The sequence below is a fragment of the Solanum lycopersicum genome, chromosome 7 (genome assembly GCF_036512215.1).
Source record: "Solanum lycopersicum chromosome 7, SLM_r2.1".
Lineage (NCBI taxonomy): Eukaryota > Viridiplantae > Streptophyta > Magnoliopsida > Solanales > Solanaceae > Solanum > Solanum lycopersicum.
Genome location: NC_090806.1, coordinates 68,900,836 through 68,921,505, shown reverse-complemented (window position 1 = coordinate 68,921,505; position 20,670 = coordinate 68,900,836). Strand labels below are relative to the sequence as shown.

Below are 20,670 nucleotides of genomic sequence, written 5' to 3'. Positions count from 1 at the left end.
ATCTTAAGTAACAATCAAAACAAACATTGTAGGCATAATAACAATACAATAAAATACAAATGATCCATACATAGAGTTAAAAGGAAGTCACTTTTTTGGGTGGGAAAGGAATAGGGGAATCAATAAAATGAAACTCGAACTTTCACCATTAAAGTGAAGGTGTGGACAATCCTTCAATATGAGCTATATGCCGCATGTACATTAGGAATTATACTGCATAAGAATTTATACTCGATTTTAAAAAGTTATTTTAAAATAATAAATATATTTTTTTAAAATTCTGCTACCTTATAAATCAAAATGTTTTTATTATCATATTATCATCGTATATTAACATCTAATATATGATATAAATTAAATGTTGAAAAAATTAATTTATACGAGAAAATATATTAATCGATTGATAACTTTTAGGAATCATTTGATTGATAAGTCAATGAATAGTATAAAATATGAGATGTTTCTATCATATTTGGTACAATTTCAATTTTGTGAAATGAACAATTATGCACATACCAATTGTCTTATTAATTTTATATTACTATATAATTTAGATTTAGAAAATACGTGGTCACTGTGATGTCTTTGTAAGCATATAATTATGGAATCAACAAAATAGACACTTGAGAAGAACTTCTTAAATAAATAAAAAATAATATTATATTTACAAGCTTTTGTTTCATATTCTTTTCTTTATTTCTTTAAGTGATTAGAGTCGTTACTATTATGTAGTCCTATGAAAAAGTAAGGTCGATATCAATATTTATTTGCAAGATTTTTTAATTTATAAAATATCATAGAGTAATTTTGAAGTGATATAGATAAAAATAATTTCTTTTTGTTAAAGAGGAAAAACATGACATCTTTACCAAATAAGCTTAAACGGTTGACATTTGAATAATAGACTCTAATCTTAGTACTTTTGTAGATTAATAAATTTTCTGGTACAAATTTATTTTTACTATAATCTCTAATGTTATTTTTCGAGGGTCATTCTAAAAAAGAACCTACAGATTCCCGTTAATTTAATAATATTTATTAAATATTTGAAAGCATCTTTAAATTTAGTCTAAATTTTTAGTTTTATTTTTGAATTAATGACAGTTTTAAACAAGCTGAGCTTAAATACATTTCTAAATTTTCGTCATATTTAAGAATGTTTTTAATACTTTTCTTGATTTTCTAGTAAGAGTTTCAGGCTTCTACTAGAGTTTGTAATCACTTGTTATGTCAAGTGATAGTATCAGAGATGTATTTAAGTTTAATTACTCAAGTGGAGGAGTAATTTTAAGACAATCAATAGTGTAAAAACGAAATTAATAATTTGAATCAATTATACTTGTCTCTTAATCCTTATTATACTAATCAAATGCTAGTAAATTAAAAATAATTTCTAGGTAATCACTACAAATATTACTAAAATTAATATAAGTACATCATATTCAACATTGAACATGATAAACATGACCATTAATTAATCTGGTCCCTCTTTATGATTGTGGCCTGTGGGACCCAATTTACTACCCACAAGATTCATAACCCGACCCAACACTTTCCGGGTCCCATCTTGTTCAGATTTTTATAATTTTCGTTTAGATTCAGCAACTCACAAAAATAAAATAAAAATTGCAACATATACAGTGCTGGTACCGCTTGAAACGCCTGCGGGAACTACACACATAAACTCTCCCGCAGATACAGCTGAATCCTCCCAATTCTCGAGACAAATTCCGTTGATATTCAGCATTTCTATCAGTTTTTCTTCGTCGGAGATTTTGCAGATCTGTTAGTTGATTCATACATTAGCAGTATTAGCTTTGCCGTTTTTGTGGAAAGCTCAATAATCATGGTGTCCACGTCTAAGATCAAATCCGTTGACTTTTACAGGTTTCTTCTCGTTTTTTCAATTTTTTTTGCTCGCGTTTGTGTGTTTTTGTTGTTTAGATTGTTGTATAGACTTGTTTTATTGTTTATTGCAGGAAAATACCTCGAGATTTGACTGAGGCATCATTATCTGGTGCTGGATTGTCCATTGTAGCAGCACTTTGCATGATGTTTCTCTTTGGAATGGTTAGAACTCAAAAAATTTCACATTCACTAGTGAATTAAGTTCAATTGTTGAAGCAAAATCTCTACTAGCTTAAGATAGATATGTAATCCTAAATTATGCTGCAGTTACATCGGTATTGTTACATTTGGTTTTGAGTCATGTAATCAGAAGTAATGGTGATTGGTGATTGTGTTTATTACTTGTAGGAACTAAATAACTATTTGACAGTGAGCACTACCACATCTGTTATTGTTGATAAGAGTTCTGATGCGGAATTCTTACGAATTGATTTTAATATGAGGTAAGATTCTGAAACATTTAGGGAAGGATATTCAATTTCCTTTTTTTTTTCTGTAATACCGTCTACTTGATGCATATGCCAAAGAGATATTATCCATCTCTAAGATGGATTCACTTTTGTTTAACATTCTTTCATAAGTGTTTTTTGTTAACCACAAATGATGAGATTATATGTGAAAAGAAGTAAAACTGGGTGATAGCAAGCAGTTGATTACATATTAATGAAGCACTTTGCTGGAATTTTTTTATGTCAGCATTGATACAACTGTTTGGGAGTCTTTCTTGTTTCTGTTCAGATTGTTTCAGATGTCTCATGTTTTCTCATTTGATTTTCAAGTCATGTGTTCCCTTCTATGATGTTGTATTAACCATGCAAGCCATTTCTTTCAGTTTGTCCATAACACTTGCTAAACTTGTGTTGCAGTTTCCCGGCATTGTCTTGTGAATTTGCATCAGTGGATGTGAGTGATGTCTTAGGAACAGTAAGTTTCAACTTGTTTCCTATGGACTCTAGAATGTGGTGGTAAAAAACGCCTAAAATAATTTTCTCTATCTAGAAATTTAGTTAAGAACTTCTTATGAGGCACTTGTTTAGAATACCTATTCAATTTTTGAAAATATTTCCTGTTCAATTATGCTGTGTGTTTCATTTGTTCTTGATCCGTATCTAGTCTATTGTCCTTGGTGACTGAAACAATGTGTTCCTTTCACATTGGCTATTTCTACTTGCATCGTGCTCATAAAAGGAAGGTGGGGGGTTACTGGAGCATGATCACCAATTGAACTTCTGTAGGGGAACATGCAGCTGTTCTCCATTTAGGCATGATCCTAGCTAACGAACTGCCTTAGTAGAATATAACTTTTTTTAGACTTGCCAATAGGCAAGGTGCAACTAGTTCTGTAAAGTGGGTTGTCCCCTCCAGCTGGTGCTTTAAAGTCCATTATTATATATTAACCTTTTATAACTCAGTTTTTAGGATTGAGGTGGTCTTTGGGGCTCTATACTTCTAGGAGCTATTCTCTTGTATTTGTTGTATGCTGCACTTCTTCTTTCTCCTTAATGCTTGGCCCTAGTGGGAGGTGTCGGATGAGTAGTGTACTTTTTTTTTTGATAAATATGAGTAGTGTACTTTTAATTACTCAATACACTTATTTTCCAGAGATAGTTTTGGAATCAATACAATTCTTGTTTGAAAGGCTGTGGATATTCATGAAGAAGAGATTTTCTTAGGGCCCACAGGGGATATGTATCTTATGTTGATATTCCGCAATTAGTGTTCAAAAATATGTTCTCATTACTGGTCAGTTGTGACATTATTGATTATCCTGCTACAAATCGCCTAGTGAACTGACTATTGACAAATGATGCAAAATTGTCCCTATGATTCTAGTTGTGCATATATGTCATAACATCATGCAGTTTGATGTTAAGCCATTAGCTTTTGTTTCTCCCAATTTTTTTTAGTGTTTAACAGATTTGTACATGTTAATTAATCTCAGAATAGGTTGAACATAACCAAAACAGTACGCAAGCATTCCATTGACAAAAACTTGAGACCTACTGGCTCGGAGTTCCATTCAGGCTCAACTGCAACAGAACTCAAACATGATGCGGAAGATGATGAGGAATATGGTGAAGGGTCTGTTTCCTTAAATGGACACAGTTTTGATAGAGTTACTCACCAGTGAGTTATTAGCTATATACTAGTCATCTGTTTTCACTCCATTAATGTTCATCTCTTTATCCTTATACTTATCAACACTCTTTTTTGCAGTTTCCCAATTTTGGTTGTAAATTTCTTCGCTCCTTGGTGCTATTGGAGCAACCGGCTGGTATTTATCTATTCAACCAAACTGCTACATTCCTCACTTCTTGTTTCTGGTGTTAGGCTAAGTTAAACAGAAAGTCTTTAAGATATATATGACTTGCTTTGCTACCAAGAAGTGTGAATTTGTTGTCTGAGGATGGGTTATTGATGTCCTATCTTTCTCATAGTGATCTGGAAACAGGATAATTGAGGGGTTTGTGTATCAATATGCACTTACCAGTGTCCTACTTCTAATAGCTAATAAGAATCGGGGCAAAAAGATAGCGTACTACTTTTAATAGCTAATAAGAATGGAAACCAGATTATATAATTAAATATACAGTAGCTTTACTAGCTATAGTTTAATAAAAGGTCTTAGATCTGGCAGTTATCTATGATAGGAAAGTAGTTAAGCAATGTGTTTATAGCTAAAATGAAGAACTCTAATTTTATGACTCTTTAAGTCCTAATTTCTATCCCCAGAAAGTATGAACAAAGGATTCCTATAGTCCTAAATTAGAAGCAACCTAAAATTCTAAGAGTAACCTCCTCATAATGGGGAATTAAATAAGGGAACCACCAGCGAAGGAAACAAAGTATACAGGCTGGATTCTGCTGAGTCTAATATCTACGACTGAATAAAGAAATGAGAGAGAAAATTTTAGTCTTGGTTACTTACAGTTTTTTTTTCTGTATCTGGTGGACATGTTCAAAGAATGCTCAACAAGAAGTATTTATGCTAATTTAGAAAAGTACTACACTAACAACATACCCAGTGAAAGGACTCCAAGATGCTTTGTAGCTCAGACTCTTCTAAAATGTTGCAGCTTCCATGGCGGATCCTTAAAAAATTTACTACTTTTGGAGGATAGTCGACATTTTGAAGAGTCTGAGCAACATAGCCAAGATGTGAGATATCCTAATAGAATGAACACAGAGCATTTTCTCTCAGCTGAGAGAACTCCAAGATGTGCGATCATCAGAGGAAAAAAGATGAAAAAAGGGAAGCAACTTATGTTTAGATGGGGTTTCAACTCAAATATGTTCTCTTAAGGCTATTGTTTGGTTAACCTCTGCTAACCTTTCCCATGTAGACAGATTAGACACCTTTCTGGATTTTGTCATGTTTTTAATTCTATAAGTTTTTGTGTATTCTGAGCTGAGAAATCCTCTTTTGTTGTAATCTTTGCATCCACTGGATGCTTTTAATGACAATTTACTTCATCAAAAAAAGAAAAAAATATAGTTGACCGATGGATTGATTTTCCATAGAACCCCTGCTCCCTCTAGAATAGCTTATTTTCTTTTTCTTTTTCTTTTTTCTGAAAATAATTTTCCTGTTGTCTCAGAAACCTTCATGGGAGAAAGCAGCCAATATTATAAGAGAGAGGTCCTCTTTGTTGCGTTTATACTTATTACAGCTTCTACTTGAAACAGTATATGCTGAACTCCATCTCATGTCCGAATGGAGTTTCTAGCAATTCCCTGCTGATATGCTGATTCTAGCTTTCATTTTGCAATCATTTTCAGATATGACCGGGAATCGGATGGGCGTATTCTTGTGGCAAAAGTTGATTGCACTGAAGAAGTTGATTTGTGTAGAAGGTATTACTTGTGTGAAAAATTACTGGTTTAGTGGAAGGTTATTGCTGAACCTGTTCGGTAAAACCTTTTTGTCACCAAAAAATTACAATTTTGATTTAATCATCTTTGTTTCTGTGTTCAAGAAAAGATTGCTGAACCTGTTCGGTAAAACCTTTTTGTCACCAAAAAATTACAATTTTGATTTAATCATCTTTGTTTCTGTGTTCAAGAAAAGACGGTTAATCTAATTGTTTCCTCACAATCTAAAAAATGGAGAAGAGCAACTGAGCTTCAAATCCTTGATTACACATGTCTGGTGGATTCTCAAACTATGAGGAGAGGTTCAGTTAGTTTAGGGGATAGTATTAATGTTACCTCAGCTATCACAGACCTAATACTCAATCTACCTCTTCCTTCAATTCAATTTCTCAATTGCTGCAGTGTTGATTGGTTGAACCGTGACAGTGAACTTGCAAAAAAATAGATATATCACCTGACTAAAGGAGGAGATTAGGTTGGACTTTGTACTATATGCTTTAGTAAGGAGTCCTTGTGTGTCCCGCAAGTAGTTTGATGAAAGTGCTTAGAGTTGTCTTGACTAATGTTCTTTTGGTTTATGAGTTTCTTACTATGATTTCATTTTATCCTTATGCCTAATAATCATCTAATAATAAATTTTCAGGAATCACATACAAGGGTATCCCTCCATTCGCATCTTCAGAAAAGGAACTGATGTTAGGTAAGCCATTAACTTATCTTTATCACTTATCAACTTGCACTACTACTAATTAAAATTTAAAATTGTTTAATGTCCTTCATAATTTATTGGTTTGACTATGATCCCAAACCATCTTAAATTCAAAAGAAAAAGAGAAAATCTCCTGTTAGTTCTTATTACGTTGTTAACTGTAGGCTGTTGTTGTGTGACTGGTCACATCAATGCTAAGGTGTTAGATTTTCCAGCATGATTACAGGTGCACTTGTTATTTTTATTTGACCCCTTTCCGAAAGTTTTGAACCTTATCAGCGCAACTTTTGGCCATGTAAAATGTACTGAAATTCCTCTTCTTCACCATTCTATCTTTTGCCTTCTCTTTTAATCTCTACCGGCTTCTACTTTTCATGCTGAAAATTTTGAGCAGCTTGATCACTTTGTTGAAGTTCTTATCTCTACCCCTTGTGAGTTATAAGTGTAGTAACCCTTGTTAAAGTTGCTACAAGCATTCCAATTTCTGAATAATTAGAGCTGTACATTACCCAGTGTTTGGATGGTGGAGGTAAAAACTAAATAGGAAAGTAGATAGGTCAGTGTTTGTTAACTTTACATCATTTCAACTTTGATATTTGGCCCATGTACTTGGAAGTTTAATGAATTCTGTTTTTTTTAAAGCCTAAATCTCATTCGCATGGTTCTTATAATGTATTATTGTTTACTATGCTTGCCATGCAGAGACGATCACGGACACCATGATCACGAGTCATACTATGGGGATCGTGATACAGATAGCTTAGTCAAGGTGAGAACAATTGGGCTTGAATAAGGAAAAGAAGAAAACATTAAAAGAGGAAAACTTAAGGATGGTTAAGATTGAGAAAAAAAACAGAGCTGATCCACTTCATGCTTCCTTTTTGCAATCACAGGGCACAGCTGTTTGTACTGATTTTTCACAATGCAATGTGGCAGTTGTGTTGCATTAGATGTTATTGTATCATTTGTATCATGCCATTGAGATGACTGGTATATTTATTCTTCTGCAGATGATGGAAGATTTGGTTGCACCTATCAAGCTGGATTCTCAAACGATTACTTCAGATAATTCGTCTACCAAGCTGGAAACTGGCTTGAAAAGACCTGCTCCTGTAACTGGAGGATGCAGAATAGAAGGTTTTGTACGTGTTAAGAAGGTAAGCAAGTTATTGATGGCAGCCAGTAAAAATTAAGTGCCCCTGCAACTGCAACTCAAACTTAAAAAACACAAGGATGATGCTGGAGACGATATGAAATATGATATGTTTTAAGTTGTTTGAAATATAAACCTGGGCAGTAAGATTGTTGAAGTGCTCATGCATTGTTGTCTTGCTACTCTTAAATATTTGACAAAGTAATATATCCATTTATGTTATGTACTGTTCAGGTTCCTGGCAACCTTGTCATATCAGCTCGTTCAGCTGCTCATTCATTTGATGCTTCTCAGATGAACATGTCACATGTAATTTCTAGCTTTTCATTTGGTAAGACAATTACTCCGAAGGTTATGAGTGATATCAAAATACTGCTACCACATTTGGGTCGAAGCCATGATAGGTTGAATGGTAACTCATATGTTACTAATCCAAGAGATTCCACAGAAAATGTTACTGTAAGCTCCTACTCACCTACTATATTCTCTCTCTTTTTTTTTTGGGAGAAGTAATTGTTGAATTATGTGACCATCTCATCTCAACATTTGGGTTCCTATTTTGGTGGGTTAATGGTGATTGGTCTCTTTGTTTGGTCTTGGGAAATCCTTGCCTCTTGAGCTTGCTTTTGAGGTTGAGTTAGATCCAATATTCATTTTCTTATGAGTGATATTTTATAAATGATAAAGTAACACTAAGACAGTGCATTAAAATTGCCTAGTGTTCAAAGCACCAATCATTTATAAATTTAAATGTTATAATTTTACATTTTTGCTGCTTTTACAGACTCCGGTCTATAAAATCTTACGGAAGTATAAAGAAATCTCAATTCTCAGTCACTGTTTCATCTGCTCTCCACAAGTTTTTGGGTGCACTTCTATGATATTTTTCAGCTGGTACATTAATAAAGAGTTTCAAGGATGACCAGAAAACCTAGCTCACCTTTTATCTTTATTGCAGATTGAACATTTTCTTCAAGTGGTGAAAACAGAGGTGATGACAAGATCGTACAAATTAGTTGAGGAGTACGAGTACACGGCACATAGTAGTTTGGTTCATAGTCTTCACATACCAGTAGCGAAATTTCATTATGAGCCATCACCAATGCAGGTGTTGCATCAGTACATTTCGTGATTATGTGATATAGCTTAATACATCTTATTTTGGTTTCTTATTCTTATTATTTGTCCTTTGCTATCAGGTCTTGATTACAGAAAATCCCAAGTCCTTTTCACATTTTCTTACCAATGTCTGCGCTATTATTGGTGGTGTTTTCACGGTCAGTCTCTCCTACTTGCCTCTCCTGTTGTTTCACACCGTCATTCCCTGCTAACAACTTTCTCTGGGCTTTCATTTGTGTCATCTTTATTGAAACTTCCCTATATTCGTTCTTTTTGGGTGGCATAGGTTGCCGGCATACTGGACTCGATTCTGCACAACACAATGAGAATGGTGAAAAAAGTTGAGCTAGGAAAGAATTTTTGAGGAGAGTAGTCTGATGATAGAAATTTAGTTTGTGCACTATAATTATACGCTTTAAAATTATACTATATTAGATATTCTCTTCGTTTACAGCAAGTCTTGAAAACATTTTTCTTGCATCAAGAGTTCTGGTGATCTGCACCAAATATATTAGTAAATTTCTCGTGCAGGCGCTTTAATTTGTGGAATATGTTAGCCGCTCTAATTTGTTCCAAAACACTTTTGCTTTTTAAGTGTCAAAGTACATGATCTAACCTATGGGTGTCAAATAGGCGGGTTGGGTTGGGATTAGAAATATTACAATGGGTTAAATAGAAATCAGGTTGAGTTTTGACCCACCCAAGTTTACTTTGGGCTCAAATGAGTAAAAAACGGGTTGGGTCTTGACTCATCAATCTCAATAATTTAACATATTGATATGTAACTCAAAGGTAAAAATCACGACCTACACCAACGTAGGATTTAACTTTACTTTATTAAACTCCAAGTCTCAACACAAGATTACATACCTATGTAACCTAAGGCATTATAAACTCTAATTTTTAGAGGAATTATAAACTCTAATTCTAGTTAAGAAAATATAAACTCTAATACTTAGCTACCCAAGACAACCCCCCAGGTTTAAGTCTTCTACCGTCCGTTAAGTTTCTCAAACTTGTTAGACGAATCCTACGCATATACTCGATTGTAATCCAAACTCTTAATTACAATCTTACAATTTTTTCCTCACAAATTGGCAACACTTCCAAGTAACTCTCAAAACTCACTCAAACCTCTTGATCATGTTTTGATCTTTTCTCTATGTGAGTGCACATTTTTTCTGAAGCGAAACTATCGCCTTATTTATAGATTTGGACTTGAATCCAAAACCTATTCCAACTAAAAATCCCACTTCATGTAGGACTCCTTTTTTGTGTGGAACTCCTAGTTCAACTTGAACTTGTCTTCACCTCATATTCAACTCCTTCTTCAACTAGAATATAGCTTTGTCGCATTAAGGAAACCTCGTCTATGTAGAACTCCTTCTCCTACGTGACTTTGTTGTTAAATAGACAACAAAAAAGCCTGTCTTCTACGCAATTTTCCTTAATTAAATAAGAAAACATTATTGAACGCTAATTCCTTTTTCAACTTGGTTGCAAACTCCTTTATAAAAGGAAACCTTATGTATTGGTTGCCTGTCGGAAAAGCAATATTTCCACAACTTTATATCTTCTAAATCGCGAGGTTGATGTTCTCCTTAACCAAGTGGAATTCCTTTTTCAACTTGGTTGCAAACTCCTTTATAAAAGGAAACCTTATGTACTGGTTGCTTGTCGAAAAAGCAATACTTCCACAACTTTATATCTTCTAAAATCGCGAGGTTTACGTTCTCCTTACCCAAGTGGAATTCGATTTGTAAGGACCACGTCGAACAACCTGTTTCTTTCATCTGTTCCTCTATTTGTCAATTATCAAAATCTTTTTCATTAATAACAACTTATATTACACATTTGTTAGCCCGAGAATTAGATTTCTTTACTTGTGTTCTGCAGTCTCCACACCCCTGCTATGAGGTCGAAAGTTTCTTATAGTTCAATTTGGCTCGTGTACGCAGACCTTACCTGTTTCGTGAAGGTAGAGAATCTGTTTATGAAAGACTCGCAGTGTTACTATCACCTAGTTGAGCAGAGCAGATACAACATTGTCTACTATACTAATCATAGCCTGATTAATATAGACTTTTAGAGTAAAAACATAAATTACCCTTAACAAGGTTCTTACAATGATTCACACAATTTTAAAACATTTCTTTCAGAAGTGAAACAAATCCTCAGTCTATACACAAACATTTAGTTTATTTATTTTTCATCACATATAACCAATACAAATCAATACACCCTTTTACTCTCAGCTACATTCACTGAGAACAAAGTAGGAAAATCATGAAACACAAAACCCAAAAAATGAAAACAATCAAAACAAAACAAATACAAACAAGTCAATCATCTCTTTTATCAGAACCCCAACAGTATGGATGAACCAACAAGAGCTGCAGCAGAGCCAACAAAGCTCATAACGGTCGACGAAGCACCATTCTTCGGAGGAGATGATTCTTGAGAGGGAGCTGGTGTTTGGTTGGTCTCACCTGAGTCAGATGGTGGTGATGGTGCCTCCTCACCAGACGGGGCCGGAGACGGAGGAACTTCGTCTACTGATGGGGATGGAGGAGGAGAAGAAGCTGTTTGGTTGTTGTGACTTCTATCAGCCATGACTACAAGATGCAACTTTTCATTCTTGACACAGTTGTCATGAACACCACTAATGAAGAAGTATGCACCAGAGTGGTTAAACTTAACCACACTCTGTCCATCACTGTACTTCTCAATGGGAGAAGCAGTGTTGCAATTGTCAAAATCTGCCTTGTTTACAAGAAGCACTGAGTCTTTATCAGCAGAGTAGCTAAAAGCTGCCAAGGCCAACAAAAGGTGTATTAGAATTAAGAATCAAACTTGTACATTGTCTAGAGGTGAATCCATGATCTAGAGTTAGTGAATTCTGAACGAATAAGAGAATATAGCCTTAGTAGTTAGTACTATACAAGTTTAATCGAACTCAATATTTTTGATATGAAAGATAGACGTGTATATAAAAAGGAACTTCTAAAAGTATAGTGAGTTTTCATTTGGATCGACTTATTTTAGGTGCTTTTAAATTAAAATAGCTTTTAAGCAGTTTTGAAGTGTTTGAGTAAAGTTAAAAAGTGCTTATAAATACTTTTTTAAAGCTAAAATAATAAAAATAACTCAATCCAAACGGGCCTAACTCATAGAGATCAATTTTGAAAATAGAACGATAATAAAAGGCACTCCTTAAACAAATATGTGATCTTTTCACAGATAGTCGATCAGATTTACTGTTTATTTTATGACTAATGTAAAGGTGAAAATCGAAATGAATATATAATAAAACTTACATAAAGTGTCACCAATTTGGAATCTACTCCTTTCAGCCCATTGATTGTAATTATTAGCATTGGCATCCATAGGGACACTCCAATCTCCAGAGCCTCCAACTTTAAACTCATAACAGTTGGCATTTTGTAACATCAACAAAATATTGAACAAGCCCAAAAAATAAAAAACTTTTGTATTTGATCTTGAACTTGTTATTTGAGCCATTGGGGAAAAAATAAAATAAAATAAAATAATGAAGACAAAGAATAAAATTAAATAAATGTTAGATGAAAATTGAAATAGAAAACTATATGGTTGATGAGAATGGAGAATGAAAATGTGGGATATTTGTAGGTGCAAAATTTAGATGAACTTTACAAGCTGTGGCAGTGAAGCTTTTGTTTCTTTTAGTTATTCTTATTCACCTTTAGATTTCTTAACTACTATGACAAAGCATAAAGCCAAAGAGAGGAACTTGTTGTTTTTGAGTACTTTTTAGTTAACTTATTTTTGGAATTATTCTTTTCTTCAACATTATCAAGAATTTTCATGTCTTGTGTGTTTGGGTTGAGGAATCCTTTTGTTTTTTTCTGTCTCTGTATTCGTATTGAGGTCCCGATTAATCTAGATTCATGCAATATAAAAGGAGAAATACAAGTTTTTTGATATTCAAGATTCAAATTCGAGACTTTCTGATTAAAAGTAAAGGGGTTTTTTCTTTCTTTCTAGTATTCATATTGAGGTTTTGATTAGTCTAAAACTCTAAATTAATACGCGTAAAGTTCCATTTTTTAAAAAACACTCATTAGTAGGGGTTTCAATTCGAATTCGACAATTCTGATTAAAAGTAAAGGGATTTTTTTTATTTTGTCTATTTGTATTGAGGTTTCCGTTAATCTGAATTCATGATGTGTAAAATCCATTTAAAGAAAAACCACTTATTTGCGAGATTTTTATATTCATGATTTAGATTTAAAATTTCTAATTAAATATGATAGAATTTTATTTATTTCAACACAATCTTTAACTATTAATTTAACACAGGTCTCTTTTATCATACATGATAAATTTTTACACAAAAAGTGGAAAAAGAAGGTGGAGTAAATAGGTAAACGGAGTATTTTTGTGATAAAATGTTGTGTTTGGTATTAAGAGTAACATTAAAGGTGAAATAGAGAAAATAATATTTTCACTTTACGAATCATTCTTTTTAATCATACTTAGGAACAATTATTATTATGAAATTCGATTAGAAAAGTTGAAATGCCTATTCATAATTTTGTTCCTTGCAAACAATTGCCTCGAAGCCTTAGTATAAAACTGAATCGACTTGAACTCGACTCTTTAAATCATTTAAATTCGTTTGTATAGTATCAATATACCAAAGTTAAATAACAAATTCTATTTGTACGAACTTACGAATTAAAATTTCATCAAAATTCTATTCAATTAAGCTCGATTAAAAAAATTGACACACTCGAGTTGTATTGTAATAATTACTTTAAAAATTAGTAATTACATATATTAAGCTCAACTATTAATGTGTCAATTTAATAATTGACCCAAAAATCTTAATGATTTATGACCAAAAATATGGTTGACCATTTCTAAACTTACCAAGTCAAATGGAACAAAAAACATCAATATTTCCAACACACGCGCCGCCGTCAGCGCGTGAACAAATGTCCCAATAAACAAATAGCCTTCTGATTTTCCACTGTTTTCTCGCTGGATCCCACGTCTTCCTCGTTAGCTCTGACTGTGAAATTGTCACCACCAGAATACTCAAAACTGTAAAACACCATTCTTACCCAAAAAAAGAAAAAGAAAGTTTAGCTAAGTATTTGGCAATTAGGAAAAAGATCAAATTTTTATGTTGATTATAATGTGTTTCTTGAATTTCTGTCAAATGGGTAGCTAGAAAAACAAGTTTTATGATCTGGGGTTGTCTCATTTTTGTTTTTCTTGTTGAAAATCTGATCTGGGTTCTTGAGCTGCAGCTGTTGGGTTTCCAAGATTGTTTTTTTTTTTGTTTGGTTTGAGGAGTTTTCAAGAATGTGGAGGGACCCTGGAGCTCCTGCTGATTCTTTCTACCAGGTTCGCCCTGAATGTACAAATGTTCCAAAAACAAGATTTAGAATCAAGGTTAGTTTTTTTAGTTTTTGATGCTAGGGGCATTGTATTACATTTGTGTTTTTTTGAATAGATTTTTGGTATGAGCTTGTATGAGAAGTTGGGATTCTAACTTGTTTGGGATTGAGGCGTAGTAGTAGTTGTTGTTGTTGTATGTTAGAAGCTTTTGTAGGACAACTAGTAATGTGCATGAATGAGGTAATCTATTGTGTTATGTTGTGGGATGTATTGAGATGATTGAAAAGATCATGTGTTTTGTTGAGATGGAAGATGTTTATCTGGCAGACCTTAGACTTGGGTTCTAGATGGGGATCATCAACTGCAATTAGCATCAGCCAAATCAAATGATCTATGGCTGCCAATGTCTCTCGTGGTAAAAAGAATGTAGAACCAAATATCTATTGGAAGTAATAAAGACTTCACAGTAGAACATAAATGTTTTGCTTACAGTTTGCTCTTCAGAATTTGATAGTGGCATAAAGCCTTATTGTTTGAAACATTTTTCGGTTTGCATCCCCATTTTAGTAGTTGGGACTGGTACTTGGTCCAAGATTACCTGGTTTTAAGTTGGGGAAAGGGGAATGTTCACCTGAATTTCCTTTTACATGTTTCATAAGCTGTACTTGCAGATTAAACTACTCTTCCCGTTCCAATTTAAGTGTCTTAGTTTGATTTAGTCTTAAATTAAAGATTTGTATAGTCCTTAAAAAAATCATGTGGTTTTGAACTTGTCGTGTAGAATATTGGAATTGAAAAACTTGCTAATATAGAAAGAGACTCTTTTTGGAACAAAACCAAGTGGGAAGTAAGACACTCAAATTGGGATAGAGGGAGTATATGTTTCCTGTTCCATCAATCTGTACAAACAATCTTTTACTCTTAGACTCTTCTCACTCTTTAACCTTGCCAATCAGTGAATTCAATTGGATGACATTTCCGGGTTTTAAACTTATGAGGTTGGCTGCTGTTGTGCAACATATAATGAGTGAATCTGCATGATGATTAGCATATATCATTTGATCCCTATTTGTTCCATAACGCGTGTGGCACATGTGGTGTGAACTAGTTTGCATTATATCTTAAGTCGGAACTGTGGGTATTTAGTGTAGAGTATATGTAAATCTTCAGTTGTGTCACATTAGTTGTCAGTAAGATGGATGAGCATTTCAAAAGGTCCCTCTTTTTTCATGAAAAGAACTGGATTTTTCGTTTATCTGCTTACCATCTCAAATAAGAATTCGAAAAGACTCTCTACATTGTCAATCATATAATGACGTTCAGAAGTAGTTCTCACATTTCTCTTGAATAAGTTGAACTCCTTACTAGATATCCACCATCTCCTGTATTTGTGTTGCCGGATATGTCTTATCTATTGATTTACTTATTCAGGCTGGGAAAACCTTAAGTGCAAGGAAATGGCGTGCTGCATTTACATCAGAAGGTTATCTTGACATTGGCAAAACACTGAGTCGAATTTATCGTGGGGTAAGTTTGACTTATTGATGTCAATGTTTTTGCAGGATTACATGATGTATGATCCTGAAGCTTCTATTCTACAGTTTTATTATACTAGCTGATTTGTTTGAACTCTTTTCAGTTTTGTTTGACTAATTCCATGAATATGCATTACTCATAAATTCCTGAAAAGATGATTAGCATAGAAGTCTAGTAACCATCAAATTTCTATGACATTATAGGGGATTCATCCATCAATTAGAGGTGAAGTTTGGGAATTTTTATTGGGTTGTTATGATCCAAAGAGCACATTTGAAGAACGAGAGCAGATACGACAACGGAGGAGGTAATTTACATTCTTTATTGCTAAGTTGGAAAACATATATAGCACTTATTTTCCCATTTTACATCACTTAATAATTGCAAGTTCATCACTTGATTTCAATAGGTAGCATGGTATTTTATTTATACTGTTGGAGGTGACCTGAAAATCGTTTTCAGCTGAAAACGGCTCCATATAGGATCATCAGGTGACAGTGTTAAAAAACCAGTAGCTCATCAAAATGGTTTAAACTCTGTACTTAGACGTTACCAAATTTGACAAATTCATTACAGTTAGGAGATTGTTATTCATCATAAGAATACACATTGCTACCTCATCACTACTAATGGCAAGTGAAATGTTTGGGAATGAGGCTTAGTTGATCATGGTTCATCGATATAATTTGGCTCAAATTATCTTCACATGTAAAATGAGGATAATTTACCGTTCCTGAGTATAAACTAAACACTGATCCATAAGCAGTTTCCATACCTTATTGTTGACCTGGATTTCTGTTGTGTTCGCTCAGGGTCCAGTATGCTGTACTGAAAGAAGAATGTCACGCAATGTTTCCCATGATTGGAAGTGGTAGTTTTATTACTGCACCTGTAATTACTGAAAATGGTGACCCTATAGTAGATCCTATTACTCTCCAAGAGGCACAAGCAGCAAAAGAATTATATTCAGGTGGTCAACAAAACGGCAATCCTGGATGGGAAAAGGTAAAGGAGCATGACAAAAGAATAATCCAGTGGAAACTCTCATTACACCAGATAGGTTAGTTATCTATATAGATTGCATGTACTTGCTCAAAAATCCAACAACTTGTTGTAATGTTTTCTTTATCTAAAAAGTGTTTACCTAGTACCTATCAACATTTTTCTGTTAGCAAATCAAGTACTCCCTCCATCTCGATTTATGCGACACTCTTTCCTTTTTACTCATTTCCGAAAAGAATGGCATGTTTCCGTTTTTGTAACAACCATTTCAATCTTCCTATTTCAAATGGCAAGTTTCTAAAGTCTTACCCTTTTCTCTTAAACTCCATGCCTAGTCAAACACCTTCGCATAAATTGGGATGGAGGGAGATGTTTATTCCATTCTCTTCAAAATCACTTGTTAGTACTCTTTCTCTTCAGGTTATTTATCTAGTAACTATTCAGTCTGGTTTACGTGTTTATGCTAGGACTCGATGTTGTTCGGACTGACAGGACACTTGTCTTTTATGAGAAACAGGAGAATCTATCCAAGCTTTGGGATATTCTGTCTGTTTATGCTTGGTTTGACAAAGATATCAATTACTGTCAAGGTGGGTTGTCATATTATCTTCTTGATATGAAATTGTGTACATTATAGCTTCTCTTTGATCCGATAACTGACCATTATGGTCTGGCCTTTCCTTGGATATCATGCATAGTGGGAGCTTTGTTCACTGTGCTGCCTTATTTTGATCGATATCGAGTTATCAGTGCATCGAATCAAAAGACTTACCAATTAATCAAAAGAGAAAGGGAAAAACAAAGGAACAAAAGAAACAACATTCCTTCCATTTTCTTTGTCAATGCATTAGAGTCTCCTTATGTTATTTTGTTTCTGCAGTTGTTTATCCTGTTTCTTTATATAATATTAAGCTCTTGACAATGATGAGCAGGAATGAGCGATCTCTGTTCTCCCATGATTATTCTTCTTGATGATGAAGCCGATGCATTTTGGTGCTTTGAACGCCTAATGAGGAGACTGGTATATATTAACATTTCTTTACTCTTACACGAATTATTTCATCGTTCGAATGTTGTAAATCATATTTTTGAAATGCCTTAGCTTCTCATATAATTCGATCAGCCGTAGTTATTGTCAGCACTGTATTGTACTGCATGATTAGGACAAATCCGCCCCCCCTTTCCTTATCAAGAAAGAATGTTGTACTTCAATAGCAATATTTTCGATTTGCAGCTACAATTATTGGTGTTACTATATGGATTATGCTTTTTGCAGTTCTAGTGAACTAATATCAAGTGTTGTGTGAAATTTTAAAGAGAGGAAATTTCAGATGCACCGAGAGGTCTGTCGGAGTAGAAGCTCAGCTGAGTAATCTTGCTTCAGTAACACAAGTTATTGACCCTAAACTTCATCACCACTTAGGTATTTTATGATCTTTTCCCAGTAAACAAACAATTTATCGTCTAATTTTCTTCGTGAAATGAATATGATTTTGATCATTTCTCACAGAGACATTAGGTGGAGGTGATTACCTATTTGCTATCCGTATGCTCATGGTTTTGTTCCGTCGAGAATTCTCTTTTGCTGATTCATTATATCTTTGGGAGGTACGACTTCTCTCCTGAATACTTAGTCTCTAAATGTTGAACTTCTCAGTCATTGCCTTGTTGCAACAGATGATGTGGGCGTTGGAATACGATCCCGACTTGTTTCTTATGTATGAAGACCCTGACTTAGCTGCTGCAAAATCTGAAGGATCTAAAGGAAGAGCAAAATCAACACGCCAGTGTGGGAAATTTGAGAGAGAAAATCTGAAAAATCGAAGCAAAGGTACTGAAGCTCCACTCCCAATTTCCGTTTTCCTAGTAGCCAGTGTCCTCAAGGACAAGAGCACAAAGTTGCTTACAGAAGCTAAAGGACTAGACGACGTTGTTCAGGTTGGTTTCGGAAGTACATAAAATTTAAACATCAATAGTCTTTTCAACGAAGAAAATTCTTTCGAATCAATATATTTGAACTATTAACAGATACTGAATGACATGACTGGAAACCTGGACGCGAAGAAGGCTTGCACTAGTGCAATGAAACTTCACAAGAAATATCTCAAAAAGGTAATGTACATCTAACTCAGGTGCAACACCACAAGTACTACTACTCTCTCCGGTCCTAATAACTCGTTACTCCTGCTAAAATTCGTTACAATAATACTTGTCGTTTTAGAAAATCAAAATGATATCCTTTGCTACTACTCAAATAAGTTGTGAATTTCACTTTCTAATGATGATTGCTTAAAACAGGCAGCCAATGCCAACAGGTAACAAAACACAAAAGCCAAAGAAAGCGCGTTACGCAATTCATAAGCCATGAAGGTAATGTAAAAATGAAGCTTGTGATGGTACTTCCCCTGTTCAACGTTGCAACAGTGTTGCTACAGGGTAAGAATCCTATCGCGATTTTCGATATTTGATTCAGGTATTTTTGGTTATGTTGAGGAAGAGGTACTGTTTTCGAATACATTACTATGGCTTGATTTATTGAAGCCAATGTAACTCCAATTTGGGAGTCCTTTTGTATACCAAGACACAACACATTTTCTTTTCTAGTTTTAAATAAAAAACTAAAATTTTTCATATTTGGAAAACATTTCCTTAGTACCAAACACACCTTTAAGAACGACCATTTATTCAAACATACGCGACAAGAGGAGTTACTCAGATGGTAAACAAGTTTTACACGTGATGGTGTTGTTTACTTACATACGTACTGATTAGAAGTAGCATTCAGTGGGCTCGATGTTGCAGGCGCGGGGGAGGGACCGAGCTCTCTGTGACATGAGCTCGGGCTCCCGCGTCACCATCGTTTTAAGTGCCGAGCAGCGGCAGTGAGTGTCAATGTTCCTCAATTCTTGGCAGCATTGTTGGAGATGTTCCTGTTGATTGCGTATCTCATCGTCGTCTTCCGTCACCATGCTTAGCTCGTTTCTTGAAAGGAGCATCCTGCAATATTCAGTGACGTATGCAGAATTTTTTATATATACTACATTTAGTTAAATGTAACGTCTTATTCGTCACTTATGATGGTTAAATTATTTGATGTGCAATGTCAAATTATAATATAGAAACTACCTAAAACGAATTTAGCAGTATAATCTAAAATAATTAAGGATTTAAAATATTTAGAAGAGGGAAAAGGATCTGATATACTCCTCAACTCAACTTTGTCATTTGGAGCTGATATATCCCTTGTTATAAAAGTGACTCATATATGCCCTTACCGTTATACAAACGACTCATATATATCTCTGTCGTTATAAAATGACTCACATATATCCTTCATTTAACGGAAGTTAAAAAATTAATTTTAATTTTATATTTATTACTTCTATTTTTAAAAAAAAAATTATTTAGGAGTATATATGATTCTTCTATTAATGTACAAGGTATATTTTAATTTTTTTTCATACATAAATTATTTTTTAACTTCTTTTATTATAATTATTTGAATTTCTTATTCTTATTTTGTTTTTTCTTTCATTCCTTAATTTAAAGAATAAAAAATTAAACTATTTTTTTGTGTGTATTGTAATTTAATTTCGTATTCGAAGAAAAATTTTGGTCATCTACAATAAGTTTTACAAGAATATTAGTGATACATAAATAAATTTGATTATCAAAATATAATTATAAATTAGTCATTGAAACAAAAAAAAAGTCAAAAAATATATATTTGACAAGGATTGAATTTACTCATATGGGATTATATTTTTTAGAAAAAAAAATAAAAATTTAGATTAAAATTATTATTTTTTTCATTTCCGTTAGAGGAAAAGGGTATATGTGAGCCATTTGTTTACAAGTAGAGGTATATATGAGCCACTTTCATAACAAGGGGTATATCAGCTCAAAATGACAAAGTTGAGGGATATATCAAACCCTTTTCCCTATATAAAAAAATTAATTTTGACTTTCTAAATATACAGTA

General features: G+C 33.7%; 3 protein-coding genes across 3 annotated transcripts; 2 read left to right on the top strand and 1 right to left on the bottom strand.

Moving 5' to 3' along the window:
* Positions 1 to 1,603: 1,603 nt before the first annotated feature.
* Positions 1,604 to 9,281, top strand: LOC101254614 (protein disulfide isomerase-like 5-4). The gene is made up of 15 exons (XM_004244093.5): positions 1,604 to 1,887; positions 1,980 to 2,070; positions 2,257 to 2,351; positions 2,775 to 2,832; positions 3,851 to 4,035; positions 4,126 to 4,183; positions 5,508 to 5,548; positions 5,689 to 5,763; positions 6,425 to 6,481; positions 7,193 to 7,259; positions 7,501 to 7,647; positions 7,878 to 8,102; positions 8,602 to 8,751; positions 8,843 to 8,920; positions 9,049 to 9,281. The coding sequence occupies exons 1-15, from the start codon at positions 1,847 to 1,849 to the stop codon at positions 9,124 to 9,126; spliced, it is 1,446 nt and encodes a 481-aa protein (XP_004244141.1). The 5' UTR covers positions 1,604 to 1,846; the 3' UTR covers positions 9,127 to 9,281.
* A 1,661-nt stretch (positions 9,282 to 10,942) lies between these two features.
* LOC101268204 (early nodulin-like protein 9) lies at positions 10,943 to 12,447 on the bottom strand. The gene is made up of 2 exons (XM_026032244.2): positions 12,080 to 12,447; positions 10,943 to 11,572 (listed from the first exon to the last, which is right to left on the bottom strand). The coding sequence occupies exons 1-2, from the start codon at positions 12,282 to 12,284 to the stop codon at positions 11,121 to 11,123; spliced, it is 657 nt and encodes a 218-aa protein (XP_025888029.2). The 5' UTR covers positions 12,285 to 12,447; the 3' UTR covers positions 10,943 to 11,120.
* A 1,171-nt stretch (positions 12,448 to 13,618) lies between these two features.
* LOC101256308 (rab GTPase-activating protein 22-like) lies at positions 13,619 to 19,330 on the top strand. The gene is made up of 11 exons (XM_004244099.5): positions 13,619 to 14,204; positions 15,582 to 15,677; positions 15,890 to 15,993; positions 16,499 to 16,746; positions 17,156 to 17,278; positions 17,621 to 17,709; positions 18,006 to 18,111; positions 18,199 to 18,296; positions 18,366 to 18,626; positions 18,717 to 18,800; positions 18,987 to 19,330. The coding sequence occupies exons 1-11, from the start codon at positions 14,115 to 14,117 to the stop codon at positions 19,005 to 19,007; spliced, it is 1,320 nt and encodes a 439-aa protein (XP_004244147.1). The 5' UTR covers positions 13,619 to 14,114; the 3' UTR covers positions 19,008 to 19,330.
* The last annotated feature ends 1,340 nt before the right edge of the window (positions 19,331 to 20,670 follow it).